General features: G+C 37.4%; 1 protein-coding gene across 1 annotated transcript in view; it reads left to right on the forward strand.

Moving 5' to 3' along the window:
- The window catches only part of KDM4C (lysine demethylase 4C), a 392,678-nt gene that overhangs the window by 82,158 nt on the left and 291,991 nt on the right, over positions 1–18,529 (forward strand). Inside the window, exon 6 of the mRNA XM_043486754.1 lies at positions 3,847–3,896. Within this exon, the coding sequence (XP_043342689.1) occupies positions 3,847–3,896 (50 nt within the window). The remainder of the gene's footprint in view (positions 1–3,846; positions 3,897–18,529) is intronic.

Below are 18,529 nucleotides of genomic sequence, written 5' to 3' on the forward strand. Positions count from 1 at the left end.
GAGACCAGTTTATAGAGAAAGCCTAAATCAGAGAAATGGATCTAGTACAAATTGAAAAATAGTTTCACCTACTGACAGTTTGAAATGTCAGCCTGATACTATTCAGTTAAAGATAATGTATGTAAATTACAGCCACCAAGATAATATCATTTTAGGTCTATTCTTTGAGTAAACCACCCAAAGATGTGCTTAGAAGGATTATTCTGTTTTCCTTGGCCTTCAGATTAGATCTCTCCCCACTCCAATTCATAAAAGATGCTAATTTTAAACAAAATATCTAATTAGTAAATATCTAATTAGTATGTTACTAGTTTATTAGTGATTCATGGTTTCTTAATGTTAGCAGAACTGTTTGTAATACTCATTATGTCTGAAACAAATACACTGTCCTATAGGTTAAATGAACAATTAGTAATTTCGGCAAACCATTGTGTATGTGTGGGTATGCAATGGTAGACATCTTATATGGTGGTTTTCAATGGATACAGAGAAGTATAAAACACACTTATATCTTCAAATAATTAGGAATTAGTTGCCTAACTGAGCAGTGGTGGCACAGAGTACCCAGTTGTGAAGCAGACACTCACTGTGCTAGGTAAGTTAAAAGGGATAATTTATTTGAAAACTTCTGTGAGGTGATAGGTGTTCTGTTACAGAACACAGTGCCTATCCACACAAAAGTGATTTATTCACACCACACAACAGCTAGCTGTGGAAAGCAGTAGATGATAAACACTATGTGAGAAGTATAATGGAAGGTCTCTGGAAAGTAGGAATGAAGTAGGATTGCCGAGGTTTCCAGTGGTCAAAGAAAGCTTCATGGAGGAGGTGGAATCTGGGCAGGGATTGGGAGGTTGGGTTTTGAAGCAGGAAGGAGGGGGCTGTTTGTGGTGAGAAGTGAGGTCAAAACCCCTGTGAGGGAGGGAATAATTCATAGTCCAGACTGTTGGGAGTGGACTGCTGATATTTGTGGCTGTGGCTAAATTGTGTTTGGGGGTTGGGATCTTGAAAGCCAAGCAGTAAAGAATAAAGGTTTTTATGCTAAGATAGTGATAGGAGGTCTGTAGCTGCCCAAGGAGATAGTTTAGTGACGGTAATGGTCTACTAGGGGCAGACCCAGCCATTTCAATGCCATTTAAGTGGAAATTAGGTCTCCCAGTCTTGCCTACCTACTGTGAGCACACTTTGTCCTTCATAGTCCATGGATTTTCTATGCACTGGAGCCCTGGGTGAGATCCACAGGGGACGAAGAGAAGGGAAGGCAAAATGGGGAGCCCACATTGAAAGTTCAGAGTCCTGGGAGAAAGATTTGATTGAATTAGACATTTGAATGAATTGGGAAATTGAAACTGGTAGAGTTGTCCTGAGTATGCCAGGCTGACCCTGTATTTAGGAAATGAGGTATCGGCTTATATAATTTCTTACCTGTTGTTCTAGTTTCTCACTTTCATGATTTTTTTCTTCTTCCTGTATTCTTCCTCTCCTTCCACATCTTCCATCCTTCCTTCCACATGTTTCATCAGGAACATGGTTCATCATTTGAGAGCCCACAAGTCAGCATACACTTTCTGAGCATCTGCTTTTCTGGTGCTCTATTCCAGAAGAGACACTGGTCCTTGCCCCTAGTGAGTTTGAAGGGAGAGAGGGAGACAGAAAGGTAAAAAAATATTGAATTCTGAGTTCCATGATGGAAGGCTATCTGTTGTGTGGTTGATAGAGTGAAAGGAGGAGTGTGGGTCTCTCCCTGGGGGTGACTCAAGCTGGGCGAGAAAAAGAAGTGGTGGTTTTATTGGCTGGACGGGGATAGTAAGGGTGTACAAAGCCCAGAAGTAGGGGAGGGAAAGTAGTGGAGGTATGAAGTAACAAAGGCACTAGAATGGCTTCTTTGGTAGAGCCAAAGAGCAGGATTTGATTGGGATATTGATCAGTAAATGCAGCTGAAGAGGTGCTAGGACTGCAGCAGGTCTGTGCGCCCTGCAAAAGGCTCAGCTTCTGTCTTTCAGGTAGGTCAGCCATGGAAGACCCAGATCTGTAGTTTGCAGAGATGACTTGGGCACAAGGTGGAGGGTAGGTTTGGAAGGGTACACCACAAAGTGAGGTTCCACCTGTAATGGTCAATTACGCCTTAGTGACCCAAGCTGCATTGAGGAGACACACTCAGTGTGTCTAATTTAAAGAATTTTTGATACATGTATAGTGTATGGCAAAAATCTTTCTGATGATTAACGTCCAGAGAATTTTTACTACGACTCTTTATAGAGATGTGGTGACTATGTGTTGGTCATGTGATTTTTGTCGGAGTTGTGAGGACTAGTTGAAAGACCATGTCAAGGGTATTTTTTATCCTTATATTTATGCTTTTATATACATTTATATTTACTTACATTTTCTGGGAGCAGATGGTTGAATTTCAGACTAACGAACTGTAACTTTGATATCATTTTTTTAGAAGAGTGAATCTGGATATATAAATATAAATATTTCCATGTCCAACCCTTACATGAGTGCATGCCTATGTGTGTATACATGTGCATGTCTTAGCATGTATGTTATGCTTGTCTGTGGTATGTGTGTGTGTGTGTGTGTCCCCTTCTCTGGGTATATTTGATAGTGTAAACCAGGGATTAAACATTGTTAAGAAGTGACTACTGTATAAATATGTTGAGTGATTATCATTTAGTTATGCTAAAATTTTTATCTTCCAATTCAGTTGGAATACTTTTGTTAAAAGTGCCTTAAGCAACAGGATATATGGTTGAATTTTCTTTTAGAGAATTGCCTAGTTACATCGGATCCAATTAAGTTTTGCATGTGTTATCAGTGGCATTAAAGGCAACCAAGTGTGGTGTTAAGTAAAATGAGAAAAGTTATTTTAGTAAAAACCTAACTTGTACTTAATATATCTTGAGCTAGTAAACAGCAAATGTAGGTCTGAAGAATAACATATTTTTATTTAAAACATGAAATGATCATTTAACTTAAGATTATTAATTTAAAATTTGTTAGTAAGTTCACAGTAAACAAATTCAAGTATTTAACTTTTTAAAACACCAAACTAGAAATGAGTGCTACTTGAAGAATTTCTGTTCTCCAAGGATGTACAATTCCTTTTTTCAAACAGGGATCCTACTTGGACTCTGGCAGTGAGAGCACCGAGTCCTAACTGCTGGACTGCCAGGGAATTCCCAACGATTCTTTTTCTATATATCAAGATTTTAAAAGTCACATAATTGTGAAATAAATAAAAGCAACCTTTTTGTGGCTGGTAAACTTTTATTTAAAAACTATTTGAAAAGTACAATATTCTTAGAAAGGTTTGGTGGAGATACAAACATTGCTGTAATAATTTTATTTTCTATCCTGCTTGTCAGTAAATATTTAAGTTTTCTTTTAAAAAATTTTTTAAAAAAGGTTTTTAAAAAAGAACTCTGCTTAAAAACAAAGGCCCAACTAATCAACTTTGAAACAAAAAACATAAAACCCAAAATAGCCCTGGATTACTATGGTGTTGTGAGTGTTACAAGGGAGGTTCTAATCTCCATGTTGTGGCCAGGTGCCGCCTTGTCCAAGCAGTTTGTTGGCTTGGGGCCTTTGTTCTCTAATGTGTAAAATGTGGTTGGAATGGTGATCTGGGGCATTGAAATAGATAATTTAAGTTTATTTTTCCTCTGATTAGTGTTCAAGAGTTACAACTCTATGTTTGATTCTCTAATATCTGCTTAGTTAATCTATGTGGAGTTTGGGGTTGACTTTTTTTTTGCATGAAATTATTTAGAAATAGACAGCCTTTGGATACGAGCTGAACAATTACAAACCTAAAGTTGTTATTTGTGTTTAAAATTTTAGGTATGCAATACCCCCGGAACATGGAAAACGACTGGAAAGACTAGCTCAAGGTAAACTTGCTATTTGTTATCTAGATGACAGGTTCTTTGTTTCTGAGGTATTTTTACAGTGTAGAATGTCACTATGTTAATTTTCTTTTCAAGTTATTGGCTTCTAAGTATTTTTCTCATTGAGTAATTTTAATTTTTTTCACATTGTGTGCAGAATTTTTCCATATTGCATAATCATCATGATTATTTTAGTTTGCTGCTTTGTTTTTTGTCAACTGATTGCACTTAACCTATTTTAGTTATTTCCAGTTTTTTTCTCCTTTATATAATGTACGTAACATCACTGTGTCAATAAAATTTTTATTTCCTTTAGTTGTACCATTGAGATAAATTCCGAGAAGTACTGATACTGGATCTTGGGCTCTAGGATGTTTTATGGGTACTTTTCATGTTGTCATATCATTTCACCAAATGTTTGTGTTAAATCCCCCTCCCCTGGGCCTGAGAGTGCTTGTAGTGTGAAGGTGAATGTTTCCAGGTGACTGGACAGGCATAATATTGTATGCATGCTTAGACTAGTAAAATTAAGCATACTTTACTGGAACTTGAAATTTGTTTTTTTTTTAAGACTTTGTCCATCGTTGTTTTCGTTTGTTCTTCTAGTTTTATTGAGATGCACTTGACATACAACATATTATAAGTTTAAGCTGTTCAGCATAATGATTTGACTTGCATCATGAAATGATTGTCACAGTAGGTTTCGTGAGCATCCATTATCTCATACACATACAAAAATAAATAGAAAAACATCTCCCCTAATGATGAAAATTCTGCTTTCACATATAACACACAGCAGTGTTAATTATATTTATCATGTTATTTATTACATTTTTAGTACTTATAATTAGAAGTTTGTACCTTTTGACTACCCTCATCCAGTTGTGCCTCCCTTGACCTTGTCCATCTTCTTCTTCTCTCACTTTTTAAAACAGTTTTAGCTGCTGTTTTAATTAATTTTTAAAAATTAATTAAAATTAAAATTAATTTAATTTACTGGAATATAGTTGCTTTACAATTTGTGTTAGTTCCTGCTGTATTGCAAAGTGAATCAGCTATAGGTATACATATAGCCCCTCTCTTTTGGATTGCCTTCCCATTTAGGTCACCACAGAGATTGAGTAGAGTTCCCTGTGCTATATAGTAGGTTCTCATTACCTGTCCATCTACCACTATATCTACTACTGTGGGCAAGAATCCCTTAGAAGAAGTGGAGTGGCCATCATAGTCAAGAAAAGACTCTGAAATGCAGTACTTGCATGCAATCTCAAAAACACAGAATGATCTGTGTTCATTTCCAAGGCAAACCATTTAATATCACAGTAATCCAAGTCTATGTCTGGACTAGTAATGCTGAAGAAGCTGAAGTTAAACGGTTCTATGAAGACCTATAAGACCTTCTAGAACTAACACCCAAAAAAGATGTCCTTTTCATTATAGGGGACTGGAATGCAAAAGTAGGAAATCAAGAGATACCTGGAGTAACAGGCAAATTTGGCCTTGGAGTACAAAACAAAGTGGGGCAAAGGCGAACAGATTTTGCCAAGAGAACACACTGGTCATAGCAAACACCCTTTTCCAACAACACAAGAGAAGACTCTACACATGGACATCACCAGATGGTCAATACCAGAATCAGATTGATTATATTTTTTGCGGCCAAAGATGGAGAAGCTCTATACAGTCAGCAAAAACAAGACTGGGAACTGACTGTGGCTTAGATCATGAACTCCTTATTGTCAAATTCAGACTTAAATTGAAGAAAGTAGGGATAACCACTAGACCATTCAGGTATGAACTAAATGAAATCCCTTATGATTATACAGTGGAAGTGAGAAATAGATTCAAGGGATTAAATCTGATAGAGTGCCTGAAGAACTATGGATGGAGTTTCATGACATTGTACAGGAGGCAGTGAGGGAGACCATCCCTAAGGAAAAGAAATGCAAAGAGGCAAAATGGTTGTCTGAGGAGACCTTTACAAATAGCTGAGAAAAGAAGAGAAGCGAAAAGTAAAGGAGAAAAGGAAAGATACACCCATTTGAATGCAGAATTCCAAAGAATAGCAAGGAGAGATAAGAAAGCCTTCCTTAGTGATCAGTGGAAAGAAACAGAGGAAAACAATAGAATGGGAAAGTCTAGAGATCTCTTCAAGAAAATTAGAGATACCAAGGGAACATTTCATGCAAAGATGGGCTCAATAAAGGACAGAAATGGTATGGACCTAACAGAAGCAAACAATATTAAGAAGAGGTGGCAAGAATACACAGAAAAACAATACAAAAAAGATCTTCATGACCCAGATCACCATGATGGTGTGATCACTCACCTAGAACCAGATATCCTGGAATGCGAAGTCATTTGTGCCTTAGGAAGCATCACTATGAACAAAGCTAGTGGAGGTGATGGAATTCCACTTGAGCTATTTCAGATCCTAAAAGATGATGCTGTTAAAATGTTGCACTCAACATGCCAGGAAATTTTGAAAACTCAGCAGTGGCCACAGGACTGGAAAAGGTCACTCTTCATTCCAATCCCAAAGAAAGGCAATGCCAAAGAATGTTCAAACTACCACAGAATTGAATTCATCTCACACACTAGCAAAGCAGTGCTCAAAATTCTCCAAACTAGGCTTCAATAGTACGTGAACCGTGAAGTTCCAGATGTTCAAACTGGATTTAGAAAAGGCAGAGAACCAGAGATCAAATTACCAATACCCACTGAATCATCGAAAAAGCAAGAGTTCCAGAAAAACATCTACTTCTGCTTTATTGACTATACCAAAGCCCTTGACTGTGTGGATCACAATAAACTATGGAAAATTCTGAAAGGAATGGGAATACCAGACCACCTGACCTGCCTCCTGAGAAATCTGTATGCAGGTCAAGAAGCAACAGTTACATGGAACATGGAACATGTTGGACATGGAACAACAGACTGGTTCCAGATCGGGAAAGAGTACTTCAAGGTTGTATATTGTCACCTTGCCTCTTTAACTTATATGCAGAGTATATCATGAGAAATGCTGGGCTGGATGAAGCACAAGCTGGAATCAAGATTGCTGGGAGAAATATCAATAACCTCAGACATGCAGATGAAACCACCCTTATGGCAGAAAGAGAAGGAGAACTACAGAGCCTCTAGATGAAAGTGAGAAAGGAGAGTGAAAAAGCTGGGCTTAAAACTCAGCGTTCAAAAAACTAAGATCATGGCATCTGGTCCCCATCACTTCATGGCAATAGATGGGGAAACAATGGAAACAGTGACAGACTTTATTTTTTTGGACTCCAAAATCACTGCAGATGGTGACTTCAGCCATGAAATTAAAAGATGCTTGCTCCTTGGAAGCAAAGCTATGACCAACCTAGACAGTATATTAAAAAGCAGAGGGATTACTTTGCCAACAAAGGTCTGTCTAGTCAAAGCTATAGTTTTTCCAGTAGTCATGTATGGATGTGAGAGTTGGACTGTAAAGAAAGCTGAACGCAGAAGGATTGGTGCTTTTGAACTGTGGAGTTGGAGAAAACTCTTGAGAGTCCCTTGGACTGCAAAGAGATCTAACCATTCCATCCTAAAGGAAATCAGTCCTAAATATTCATTGGAAGGACTGATGTTGAAGCTGCAACTCCAATACTTTGTCCACATGATGTGAAGAGCTGATTCATTTGAAAAGACCTTGATGCTGGGAAAGATTGAAGGCAGGTAGGAGAACGGAATGACAGAGGATGAGATGGTTGGATGGCATCACCGACTAGATGAACATGAGTTTAAATAAGGTGTTGGTGATGGACAGGGAAGCCTGGCATTCTACAGTCCATGGGGTCGCAAAGAGTCGGAAATGACTGAGCGACTGAACTGAGCTTGTCCAGATTCTTAAGGGCCAGATTGAGCCAGTCTTTTGGAATTTCTATCAGTTACTTTCACTCTGTGCCCACTTGTATCTACTGAGAGTGCCGTTTACTTTTATTCCTTGCCTTAAAGATATGCCAGGCAACCTTGCTCTCATTTCTCTCACAAGGGGGAGAATCATATTCACCCCCTGCCACCCCCTTCTTCTGTTTTACTAGCCACCCTAACTAAGGATGATGTAGACTACTAGTGACTTATCCAGAGGAAAGTGGAGTTCCGTTGAGTGACAACTAAAGATAAGACATTCTGCCTTTATTCTCAATTTAATCCTCAGGGAGCACTGTTCTTTCAATCAGGTGCCAATCTAAGATTCATTGGTATGTTAGGTTTGCCTTCTAGTAGAAAAGGAACTTTATCCCTGCATTATGTATGCTTTCATTTAATAATAAAATGGGGACACTGACTTGACAGCTCTGAACAGATATTGTTAATGACATCTAAAAGTTGCTTTCCTCCAAATTATGGAAGAGTATTAGAAAGAATAGTTAGGGTATCATGTTTGTTAAAAGCATTATTATAATTTTGGCAGGCTAATAACTATAAAGCCTTAGTGTTTTTATAATGTAATACATTACAGTAATAATGGCAATGTAATTGTAATCTTGAACTTCGTTAGGGACTATTTTCATGAATATTAAGTGGATGGATCCTGGTTCTGGATAATAGATTGTAGCACAGCTTAGAAAATGATTACCATAATCCTTAAATACACAGGCAGTGAACTTTGTGCTAAATCTATATGCTGTGGACTCTTCTGTTCTCTGTGATAATTATTCTACCATTTTCTGTTAACCTCACTGCCCCAGAACTTTTAAAATGGAGCAATGTAAACTTTGCGGTATGGAATCACATGTTAAATTTTTGCTATAAACTGTCTGTATACACTTTAATATAAACTGCCTGAAAATGACATTCCAGAAATATGGATGCCATTAGCTTAATCAGTAAGAGATTAATAAACTTGAAGGTTGAAAAGGAACTTTAAACTCAATTGCGTGTTTATTGAAAATTTTTTGCAGCATTATTTTGAGAAATATTCAGGGGAAAGACCCTATAAGACATGGAGGATTTCTATTTCCTGAGCAGATGCCAGCCAAATTAATTGAATTCTGCTAAATAATTAAAATGATAAAATAATGCAGTAAATGTGAGGGAGCCATATAGGATGTCTAGGTCAAGGCAGCACTTGATACAATATGAAAAGCAGCCTCGGATATTTTCCATTATCTTGTCTGCACATCATAATTATCACAGTTGCCTTTTATGCATGAATGCTTTTGTCTTTGGTTTCTATTGAAATCTTGATTGACGGTGGCACCTGCAAATATTTTATCTGAAAGATGTTGGATCTGCATCTAATAAAGCCAGGAGTTTGATTTTGCCCTTCAGTTGCTTTCTCATTTATACAGTTTTTTTCTATTATCATGTAGATATAAATGTAATAAAAAATCTCAAGTGAATTGTTGCAATTTTTATACTTGTTTGCCTATAATGCCATTGCATTCTTTCCAGTTTTTGACCTGATACAATTGAATGGGAAGTAAAAAGGAGACTAGAGATATACTCATATCATGAATGACAGTTTTGAAGATTTTCAGTTTTCAGAATGTCTAAATCTCATTTATTTTAAGAAATAAGACAATATCTTAGTGGTTCTATTAAGTTAAGCAAAATATGGATTAAAGTAAATTGGGAGCAGCTGATTTGTGTGTGTGTGTGACTTTTTCATTGGTCTCTCATTGTGAATAAAGTGTTAATAGTTTTTAAAAAGTTAAAGAGGACTCACTTCGGTCAAAATTTTGGTTACTGGAAAAAGAATATGTGAGTTAGGATTTTGTGCAGCAGAGTTTTTAAGTGTGAATGATTAGCAGGAATTTTGTTTTAAGTGACAGTGTGGTAGAGTTCAGCATACTGGTTCTTTTGGAGTCTTATAGTTACTTGTAGCAAGTGTTTTTGTTTTTACCTGTTAAAGTGACACTCAATAAAAAGGAATGGATGAATCATTGTTATGAGGGATTCATTTAGTTCAAGTTTGTTTAAGCAGTCAATTTTGGTGTGTGTGCATGTTTAAATGACTAGTCATCTTGAGTTTAAGCCTGTGAAACAGAGTCTTAGCCTGATTAGCAGGGATCCCTGTTCCAGCAGGAGGGCATGGCAACTCACTCCAGTATGCTTGCCTGAAGAATCTACATGGACAGGGAAGCCTGGCGAACTACAGTCCATGGGGTCGCAAAGAGCTGGACACAATTGAGCAACTAAGTACATTCTGTTCAAGGAGATGGACAAACGGTCTGTGGGTTGGATGCAGGCAGCTTGTGGACTCTCCAAAATTATATTCAAAATTGGGCATATATGTGGATTTCTGGGAAGTTAACCCACATCAGATCCATCAAGATGGTTTGGTCCAAAAGGGATTATGAACCACTGCTGTCTAAAGACTAGGAGAGTAGCAATAAATAACAAGTCATTTAAATTCTATAAATGTTCCAAATTGACCCTTTTTCATGCCTCTGACTTGAAATTAGGAAAATGAACTTTTATCAGCTCTCAAAATGATAAATACGCAATTCCTGTAAACATTTATTTACATGATGGCCTGAAAATATTACATTAAAATGCTTGGTTTTGAAAGTCTAATAAATTAAATACCCCTGATTGTGAACAATCAATTTTAAGTGACTCCATAAGACATAAAAAATGAAGAAGTCCAGTGATATATCCTCTGCCTTCATTCCTAACTCATGCTTTAGGCATGGAGATCAATGTGTGATGTGTCATGGTATGTTTATTTTCATTGTACTATCACTTGTTATATTAGAAATGGTGAAGCAGTCCCTGAATTTAATTTCCTCATGTGTGTATGTGTGTGTTAGCCACTCAGTCATGTCCGATCTCTTTGTAGTCTCATGGACCATAGCCACCAGGCTCCTCTGTTAATGGGGATTCTCCAGTCAGGAATACTGGAATGGGTTGCCATGCTCTTCCCCAGGGGACCTTTTTGATGTCAGATATCACAATTTGTTGGACATGAATTTGAGCAATCTCTGGGAGATAGTGGAGGACTGAGAGCCTGGCATGCTGTAGTCCATGGGTTGCAGAGTTGGATATGACTTAGTGGCTGAATAACAATCACAGTCTGTGTTGAATTTTAAATACTGTATACCCAGCCATGTTCCTAGTGGGATTTTAAACACTGAACAATAATGCATAACATGCACATGCTAGAATAATTAGAATGTGGGGTGAAAGACAGTTCTGTGAAATGACAGGTAGGGAATGGGAGGAAGGATTCAGGAAGGGAGTGCCAGCTAGCAGGGAAAAATTACTGTGGAGGGGAATTAAGAATTCTTTGATTCTGTGGGCTGGAAGTTGAGCCAGAAAACCTGGTTAGCTTGACTGACCTACTTGTGCCAAAGTCCTTGGCCTGAGGAGTCCTGGTGACCTGTGCATGTGTGATCCATGTGTCATGTCAAGGTGGGAAAACGCTGGAGCTGAAACAAAGTGGTCCCAAGAATGCAGTAAAAAACTATGTGTAATGGTCTATATACCTGTTAAATTAGGTGGAAGTTTTAACTCTTAAGTGTTCTGCCAGCCAGTTTGAAATAGAAAGACTTTCCTGTTACTCGCTGCACTATGTTCAGGAGATAAAAATAAGGCATTTATTCAGGAGAACCACCATCCTTCTCTATACACAGTCAGTATGAATTTCTCCTGGCTCTCCTGGAGCTTTGTCTCCATGGGGCTTTGTCTCTATAGTAGAGATGTTGATGGATTATTGGACATGTGGAGCAGAGTGAAACCTGCAATGTGATAACTTTCTACTCCATCATTAATTGCTCAAAAAGGGGTAGGAAGAACAGAGAGGTCAACTATAGCCTAAACCTCTAAAGTTGACCTCTTAACTAAGAATGTGGGTAAAAATGATCGTCACCCCACATAATATTCATTGCTTCATTGGTTCTTTTCACTAATAAGCATGTTAAGAAATTTCACATGTTAATCAAATTGCTGTTCATTGTTCATTCACTGTCGTGCCAGACTCTTTGCAACCCCATGAACTGTAGCATGCCAGGCTTCCCTGTCCTTCACCATCTCCCGAGTCTGCTCAAACTCATGTCCATTGAGTCGGTGATGCCATCCAACTACCTCATCCTCTGTTGTCCCCTTCTCCTCCTGCCTTCAATGTTTACCAGCATCAGGGTCTTTTCCAATGAGTTGGCTCTTCGCATCAGGTGGCCAAAGTATTGGAGTTTCAGCTTCAACATCAGTCCTTCCAATGAAAACCTAGGACTGATTTCCTTCAGGATGGACTGGTTATATCTCCTTGCAGTTCAAGGAACTCTCAAGAGTCTTCTCCAACACCATGGTTCAAAAGCATCAATTCTTCGTAGCTCAGCCTTTTTTATTGTCCAGCTGTCATATCCGTACATGACTACTGGAAAAACCATAGCTTTGACTAGATGGACCTTTGTAGGCAAAGTAATGTCTCTGTTTTTTAATATGCTGTCTAGGTTTCTCATTGCTTTTCTTCCAAGGAATCAAATACACCTGTATAGAAGCATTTCCTACAGAAACATACTTACATATCCTTTTCCTTTGTCCTATTCTTTACTATCCATTTATATGGCTACTGTACTTTTTTAAAGCATCATATCAGTCATATGAATATTGCAAAAGCCGTTACAGGCCTATTTAATTTTGTTGTGCTTCACTTTATTGTGAGTTGCAGAAAATGCATTTTTCTTTTCTTGCAAATTGATTGTTTGTGGCAGCTCTGTGTTGAGCAAGTCTGTTGGTACCATTTTCCCAGTAGCATTTGCTCACTTCTTATCTGTCACATTTTGGTAATGCTCACATCTCAAACTTTTTCACTATTATGTTTGTTTTATAATCTGTGAATTGCAAACAATTACAACTCATGGAAGGGTTAGATGATGGTTACCATTTCTAGCAATAAAGTATTTTAAAATTAAGATATGTACTTTTTGGGGACATAATTCTATTGCACACTTAAGAGGTTATAGTATAGTATAAACATAATTATATATGCACTAGGAAACCAAAAATTCTTGTGACTTTCTTTACCGTAATACTTGCTTTATTGCAGTCATCTAGAAGAGAGCCTGCAACATCTCTGAGGTATGCTTATATAAAACTCTGTCAAAGCATACTTGGGTAAATTTCAATTAAGTTGTCTTAATCAAATCTATTGCTTGTGTGAACATACCCTCTATAGGTCTGGTTTCTCATCTTTCCCCTCTCCTTCCCTCTCTTATTCCTTTCTTTCCTAAGTGATTAATAACTAACGTCAATTTCTCCATACTAATGTTTGTATATTATAGGAAATTTGATTTTTTTAAGCTTTGATTTTTAAATTTTTACCGTGGCTAAAACTTTGTTGATTTAATAGTAGCAGCATGTGTTTGTCATGTGAGATTGGGATTTAGAGTACATCTGCTCTATTTCTAAAACAATTTAAAAACATCTAATGATGTTTTAGGTCAGATAGAGGTAAAATGCACTTACAGTAAAAGCCACTTGTTAAAACATACAGTTTAGTGAGTTTTGACAAATATATACAGTGGTGTAATTACTATTACTCTCAAGATATAGAACATTTCCAGTAGGCCCCAGAAATTCTCTTGTGCCCTTTCATAATTAATTCTCCCTACCAGCAACCACTAACCAGATTTCTGTCTCTAGAATGTCATTAATGTGGAATTGCACAATGTGTAGACTTTTCTCTCTTACAATAGTGCTTCTCGCATCTGATCACTTTTATGTTGTATAGGATGTCCTTTGATGTGTATAGCACCTGGGAAATCCCATGGACCGAGGAGCCTGGCAGGTTACATTCCACTGGGTCACCAAGAGTCAGACACGACTTAGCGACTAAACAGCAGAAACAACATTCACAAAACATAAAATAAACCATTGACCATTTTGAAGTGTACAATGCAGTTACATTTAATATATTTGTGTTATGTAACCATCACCTCTATCTAATTCCAATAGATTTTCATCACCCTATAAGGAAACCTTATATTTTTTATTCAGTCATACTGTATTTCCCCTCACCCCTTCCTAGCCCCTGGAAATTAATAGTCTGCTTTCTGTCTAGGTATTTACATATTCTGAATGTCTCATATGCATGAAATCATTTAATATGTGACTTTTGTGCCTGACATCTTTTATGTAGTATGTTTTCTATGTTATATCTTATAGCAGTACCTCATTCTTTTTTATAGCTAAGTAATATTTCATTGTAAAGATATACTACATTTTGCACTTCCATTTATCAGTTGATGGACATTGGATTGTTTCCATTTTCTTATAATGGTTAAGATTTTTGTGCATTATATCACTGGCTTCCCATAAGGATCCACCCAGCTAGGATAGCCACTATGGAAAACAGTATGAATGTTCCTCAAAAAATTGAAAATAGAACTAACATATGATCCAGCAGTTCTACTTCTAGATATGTATTTGAGGGAAATGAAATCACTGTCTTAAAGATATATCTATTACCTCAAATGTTCATTGCAGCATTATTTACAGTAGCCAAGATATGGAAACCACCTGTGTCCATTGACAGGTGAATGAATAAAGCAAAGTGTTATATGTATACAATAGACTATTATTCAGGCATAAGAAAGAAGGAAATCCTGTCATTTCCTTCAACATGGAAGAATCTTGGGTCCATTATGCTAAGTTAAAAAAGTCAGAAAACAAACAAATGCTGTATGATCTTATTTGTATGTGAGAATTACAGAAACCAAACCTACAGGTAGAAATAACAGTTTGGTGACTGCCAGACGCAGGGGATGGTGGAAATGGGTGAAGATTGTCCCAAAGTATAGACTTCAGTTATGAGCAGGTTCTGGGGATGTACTGTATTGTATGGCAACTACAGTTAACAATACTGTATTGAAAGTTTCTAAGAGAGTAGATCTTAAAACTTCTCATCACACAAAAAGTAACTATTTCTAGGTGATGAATGTGCACTAAACTTATTGTGGTAATCATTTCACAATATGTACATATAGCCAACCATTACCCTGTGTATTTTAAACTTACGCAGTGTTATTTGTCGATTATATCTTGATATTGGGGAAAGAAAAGAACCCACTGAGGAAGATAATAATAGCATCCTGATTATGTGGATGGTGAAATTGAGGAGCTGAGAGATTGCGGAAATAGTCAAGGCTATATGAGTTGTTGGACTTGTGTTAGAAATCAATGTCTCTATAGGGTTTCTTTATTAGTCTCTTTTGTTCTGTTAACTATGTGGACAAGATAAGGGTGACTTCAAATAATTCAAACAATTAGGTTTTTGATCACTTAGCTTTCCTATTAATAGCAGTGTTAAAGTATGTGTTTGTTGTGAGCAATGAAGGAGAGAGGAAAGTTGGTCCTCAGGTAATCTTGTGTTAAGTGCCTTTAAAATGAGATTAAGATTTACCAAAATCCCATAGCATAGTTTGTACCTTACAGTATGTCGCCTCTCAACTGCTTCCACCAAAATATCCCTACAAGAGAGGAGAATGAAATATTAGCACTCCACAACACGCATGCAGATTTTGCATCTTGTTCTGTCATTATATTTGTTTTTATGCAAGCATAAACTAAATGATTTAACGTGACAAAAGTAAATGCTGCAGAACGATGTGCCAGTTTTATTCTGTGTGTTGTTCTGCACCTGTCGTATTACCTAATGGTCATGGGGTATGTGAGGTGTGCTGGTGAGATGCTAGCTGCTATTTCCACTACTAGGTACTCGAGGGGTGAGTGTAGCACTGTTTCTTTATTGGAACTTCTTGGTCTTCAAGACTGTGAAAGACTGGACCTCTCCCATTCTGTGACTGGCAAACTAAAAAATCTTATGGAATGCTGCAGTAGTAACATTCAAATATGGTAACTTTTAGAGAAGAATTCTTCCAAATATATTATTTAAAACTTGGGGGAAAAAGCAGATCAAGAAAGTAAACATAAGAATGGAAAATAAAAAGATTCTGAAAGGCATGTATTAAAGAACTTACTTCCAAAACTTTTAACACATACCTTGTTTTCTGTTTATTTAGTGACTTTCAGAAAACTCTGATAGTCTTCAGTTGAATTTTTAGTTAAATGTTCTCTTTTCTATCAGCTCTATTTTGGTATATTTCATACATGTGATTGTTTCCAAATTTATTTTCTTCACTTGCTATGTAGATAGCCGTGGGCTGAAATAGTGCTGAGTGTTAAAAAAAAATTACCATTTTGTATCAAATAGTATTCTGGTTATGTTGGTTGGCTTAAATATTGAATAAAATATTTTTCATAAATGGTGGAGTGAGGGGTGAGTGTGAACCATGTACTCCTGCAGGTATTTTGAGGTAAAATTCATTTTGAGATAGGTGCTTTGTGTCATAACTTGTGGTTTATCAGGTGTTTTCCAGGGCGATGTAACATATAATTCTGATAGCCTATTGAAAATATAAACTCTGAACCAGTATTAAGTTCTTAATATATTGCAAATTGCCTTCCTTCAGTGGTTTTCCAATTTAAATTAACTTATGACCAGTCACCACATTGTTCAAATCCTGATTATAAATCCATATCGAAAGGAAATTAAATAGACTCCTCTTTCTTCATTGATTTTGATTTAAAGTTTAATTCGTGCAGTGCTGAGCAGAGGTACAGATGTGAAAAGTTTGATAGATCCGTCTCAATTGTATTGTTAAAACTTTTCCACAGGTTATGTGTTTGGGGATCTCTCTGCTGTGTAGATTCAGGACAGCTTGTTATGTAGACGTGCCATTACATTATGTTGTGCTTTCTCACCATTCGCTGGAGTTTGCATTTTTTTTCTACAGGTTGTTTATTTCTATCTATGTATTATGAATATTAACCATAGACAGAGGGCTGTATCAGATGACCAGATAGGGCATGATTATTCCTTTTATTCCCACTGGTATTGTAGAGACTGATAGTATTTCTGATGTTTCTGTTGGATGTATGTTTTCAGTTCAGTTTATTTCACTTGCTTAATCATGTCCAACGCTTTGCAACCCCGTGGACTGCAGCACACCAGGCCTCCCTGTCCATCACCAACTCTCAGAGTTTACTTAAACTCATGTCCATTGAGTCAGTGATGCCATCTAACCATCTCATCCTCTGTCGTCCCCTTCTCCTCCTGCCTTCAATCTTTCCCAGCATCAGGGTCTTTTCAAATGAGTCTGCTCTTCACATCATGTGGCCAAAGTATTGGAGTTCACCTTCAACATCAGTCCTTCCAATGTACACTCAGGACTTATCTCCTTTAGGATGGACTGGTTGGATATCCTTGCAGTCCAAGCGACTCTCAAGAGTCTTCTCCAACACCACAGTACAAAAACATCAATTCTTTGGCACTCAGCTTTCTTTATAGTCCAACTCTCACATCCATACATGACTACTGGAAAAACCATAGCCTTGACTAGACAGACCTTTGTTGGCAAAGTAATGTCTCTGCTTTTTAATATGCTATCTAGGTTGGTCATAACTTTCCTTCCAGGGAGTAAGCATCTTTTAATTTCATGGCTGCAGTCACCATCTGCAGTGATTTTGGAGCCCGAAAATAAAGTCTGCCACTGTTTCCACTGTTTCCCCGTCTATTTGCCATAAAGTGATGGGACCAGCTGCCATGATATTACTTTTCTGAATGTTGAGCTTTAAGCCAACTTTTTCACTCTCCTCTTTCACTTTCATCAAGAGGCTCTTTAGTTCTTCTTCACTTTCTGCCGTAAGGATGGTTTCATCTGCATATCTGAGGTTGTTGATATTTCTCCCGGCAGTCTTGATTCCAGCTTGTGCTTCATCCAGCCCAGTGTTTCTCATGATGTACTCTGTATATAAGTTAAATAAGCAGGGTGACAATATACAGCCTCTATGTACTCTTTTTCCAATTTGGAACCAGTCTGTTGTTCCATGTCCAGTTCTGACTGTTGCTTCTTGACCTGCATACAGATTTCTCAGGAGGCAGGTCAGGTGGTCTGGTATTGCCATCTCATTCAGAATTTTCCACAGTTTGTTGTGATCCACACAGTCAAGGGCTTTGGCATAGTCAATAAAGCAGAAATAGATGTTTTTCTGGAACTCTCTTGCTTTTTTGATGATCCAACAGATGTTGGCAATTTGATCTCTGGTTCCTCTGCCTTTTCTAAATCCAGCTTTAACATCTGGAAGTTCTTCGTTCACGTATTGTTGATCCTGGCTTGGAGAATTTTGAGCATTACTTTACTAGCGTGTGAGATGAGTGCAATTGTGTGGTAGTTTGAACATTCTTTGGCATTGCCTTTCTATGGAATTGGAGTGAAAACTGACCTTTTCCAGTCCTGTGGCCACTGCTGAGTTTTCCAAATTTGCTGGCATATTGAGTGCAGCACTTTCACAGCATCATCTTTTAAGATTCGAAATGGCTCAACTGGAATTCCATCACCTCCACTAGCTTTGTTTGTAGTGATGCTTCCTAAGGTCCACTTGACTTCGCATTCCAGGATGTCTGGCTCTAAGTGAGTGATCATACCATCATGATTATCTGGGTTGTGAAGATCTTTTTTGTATAGTTCTTCTGTGTATTCTTGCCACCTTTTCTTAATATCTTCTGCTTCTGTTAAGTCCGTACCATTTCTGTCCTTTATTGTGCCCATCTTTGCATCAGATGTTCCCTTGGTGTCTCTAATTTTCTTGAAGAGATCTCTAGTCTT

This window comes from Cervus canadensis, chromosome 14, assembly GCF_019320065.1.
Source record: "Cervus canadensis isolate Bull #8, Minnesota chromosome 14, ASM1932006v1, whole genome shotgun sequence".
Taxonomy (NCBI): domain Eukaryota; kingdom Metazoa; phylum Chordata; class Mammalia; order Artiodactyla; family Cervidae; genus Cervus; species Cervus canadensis.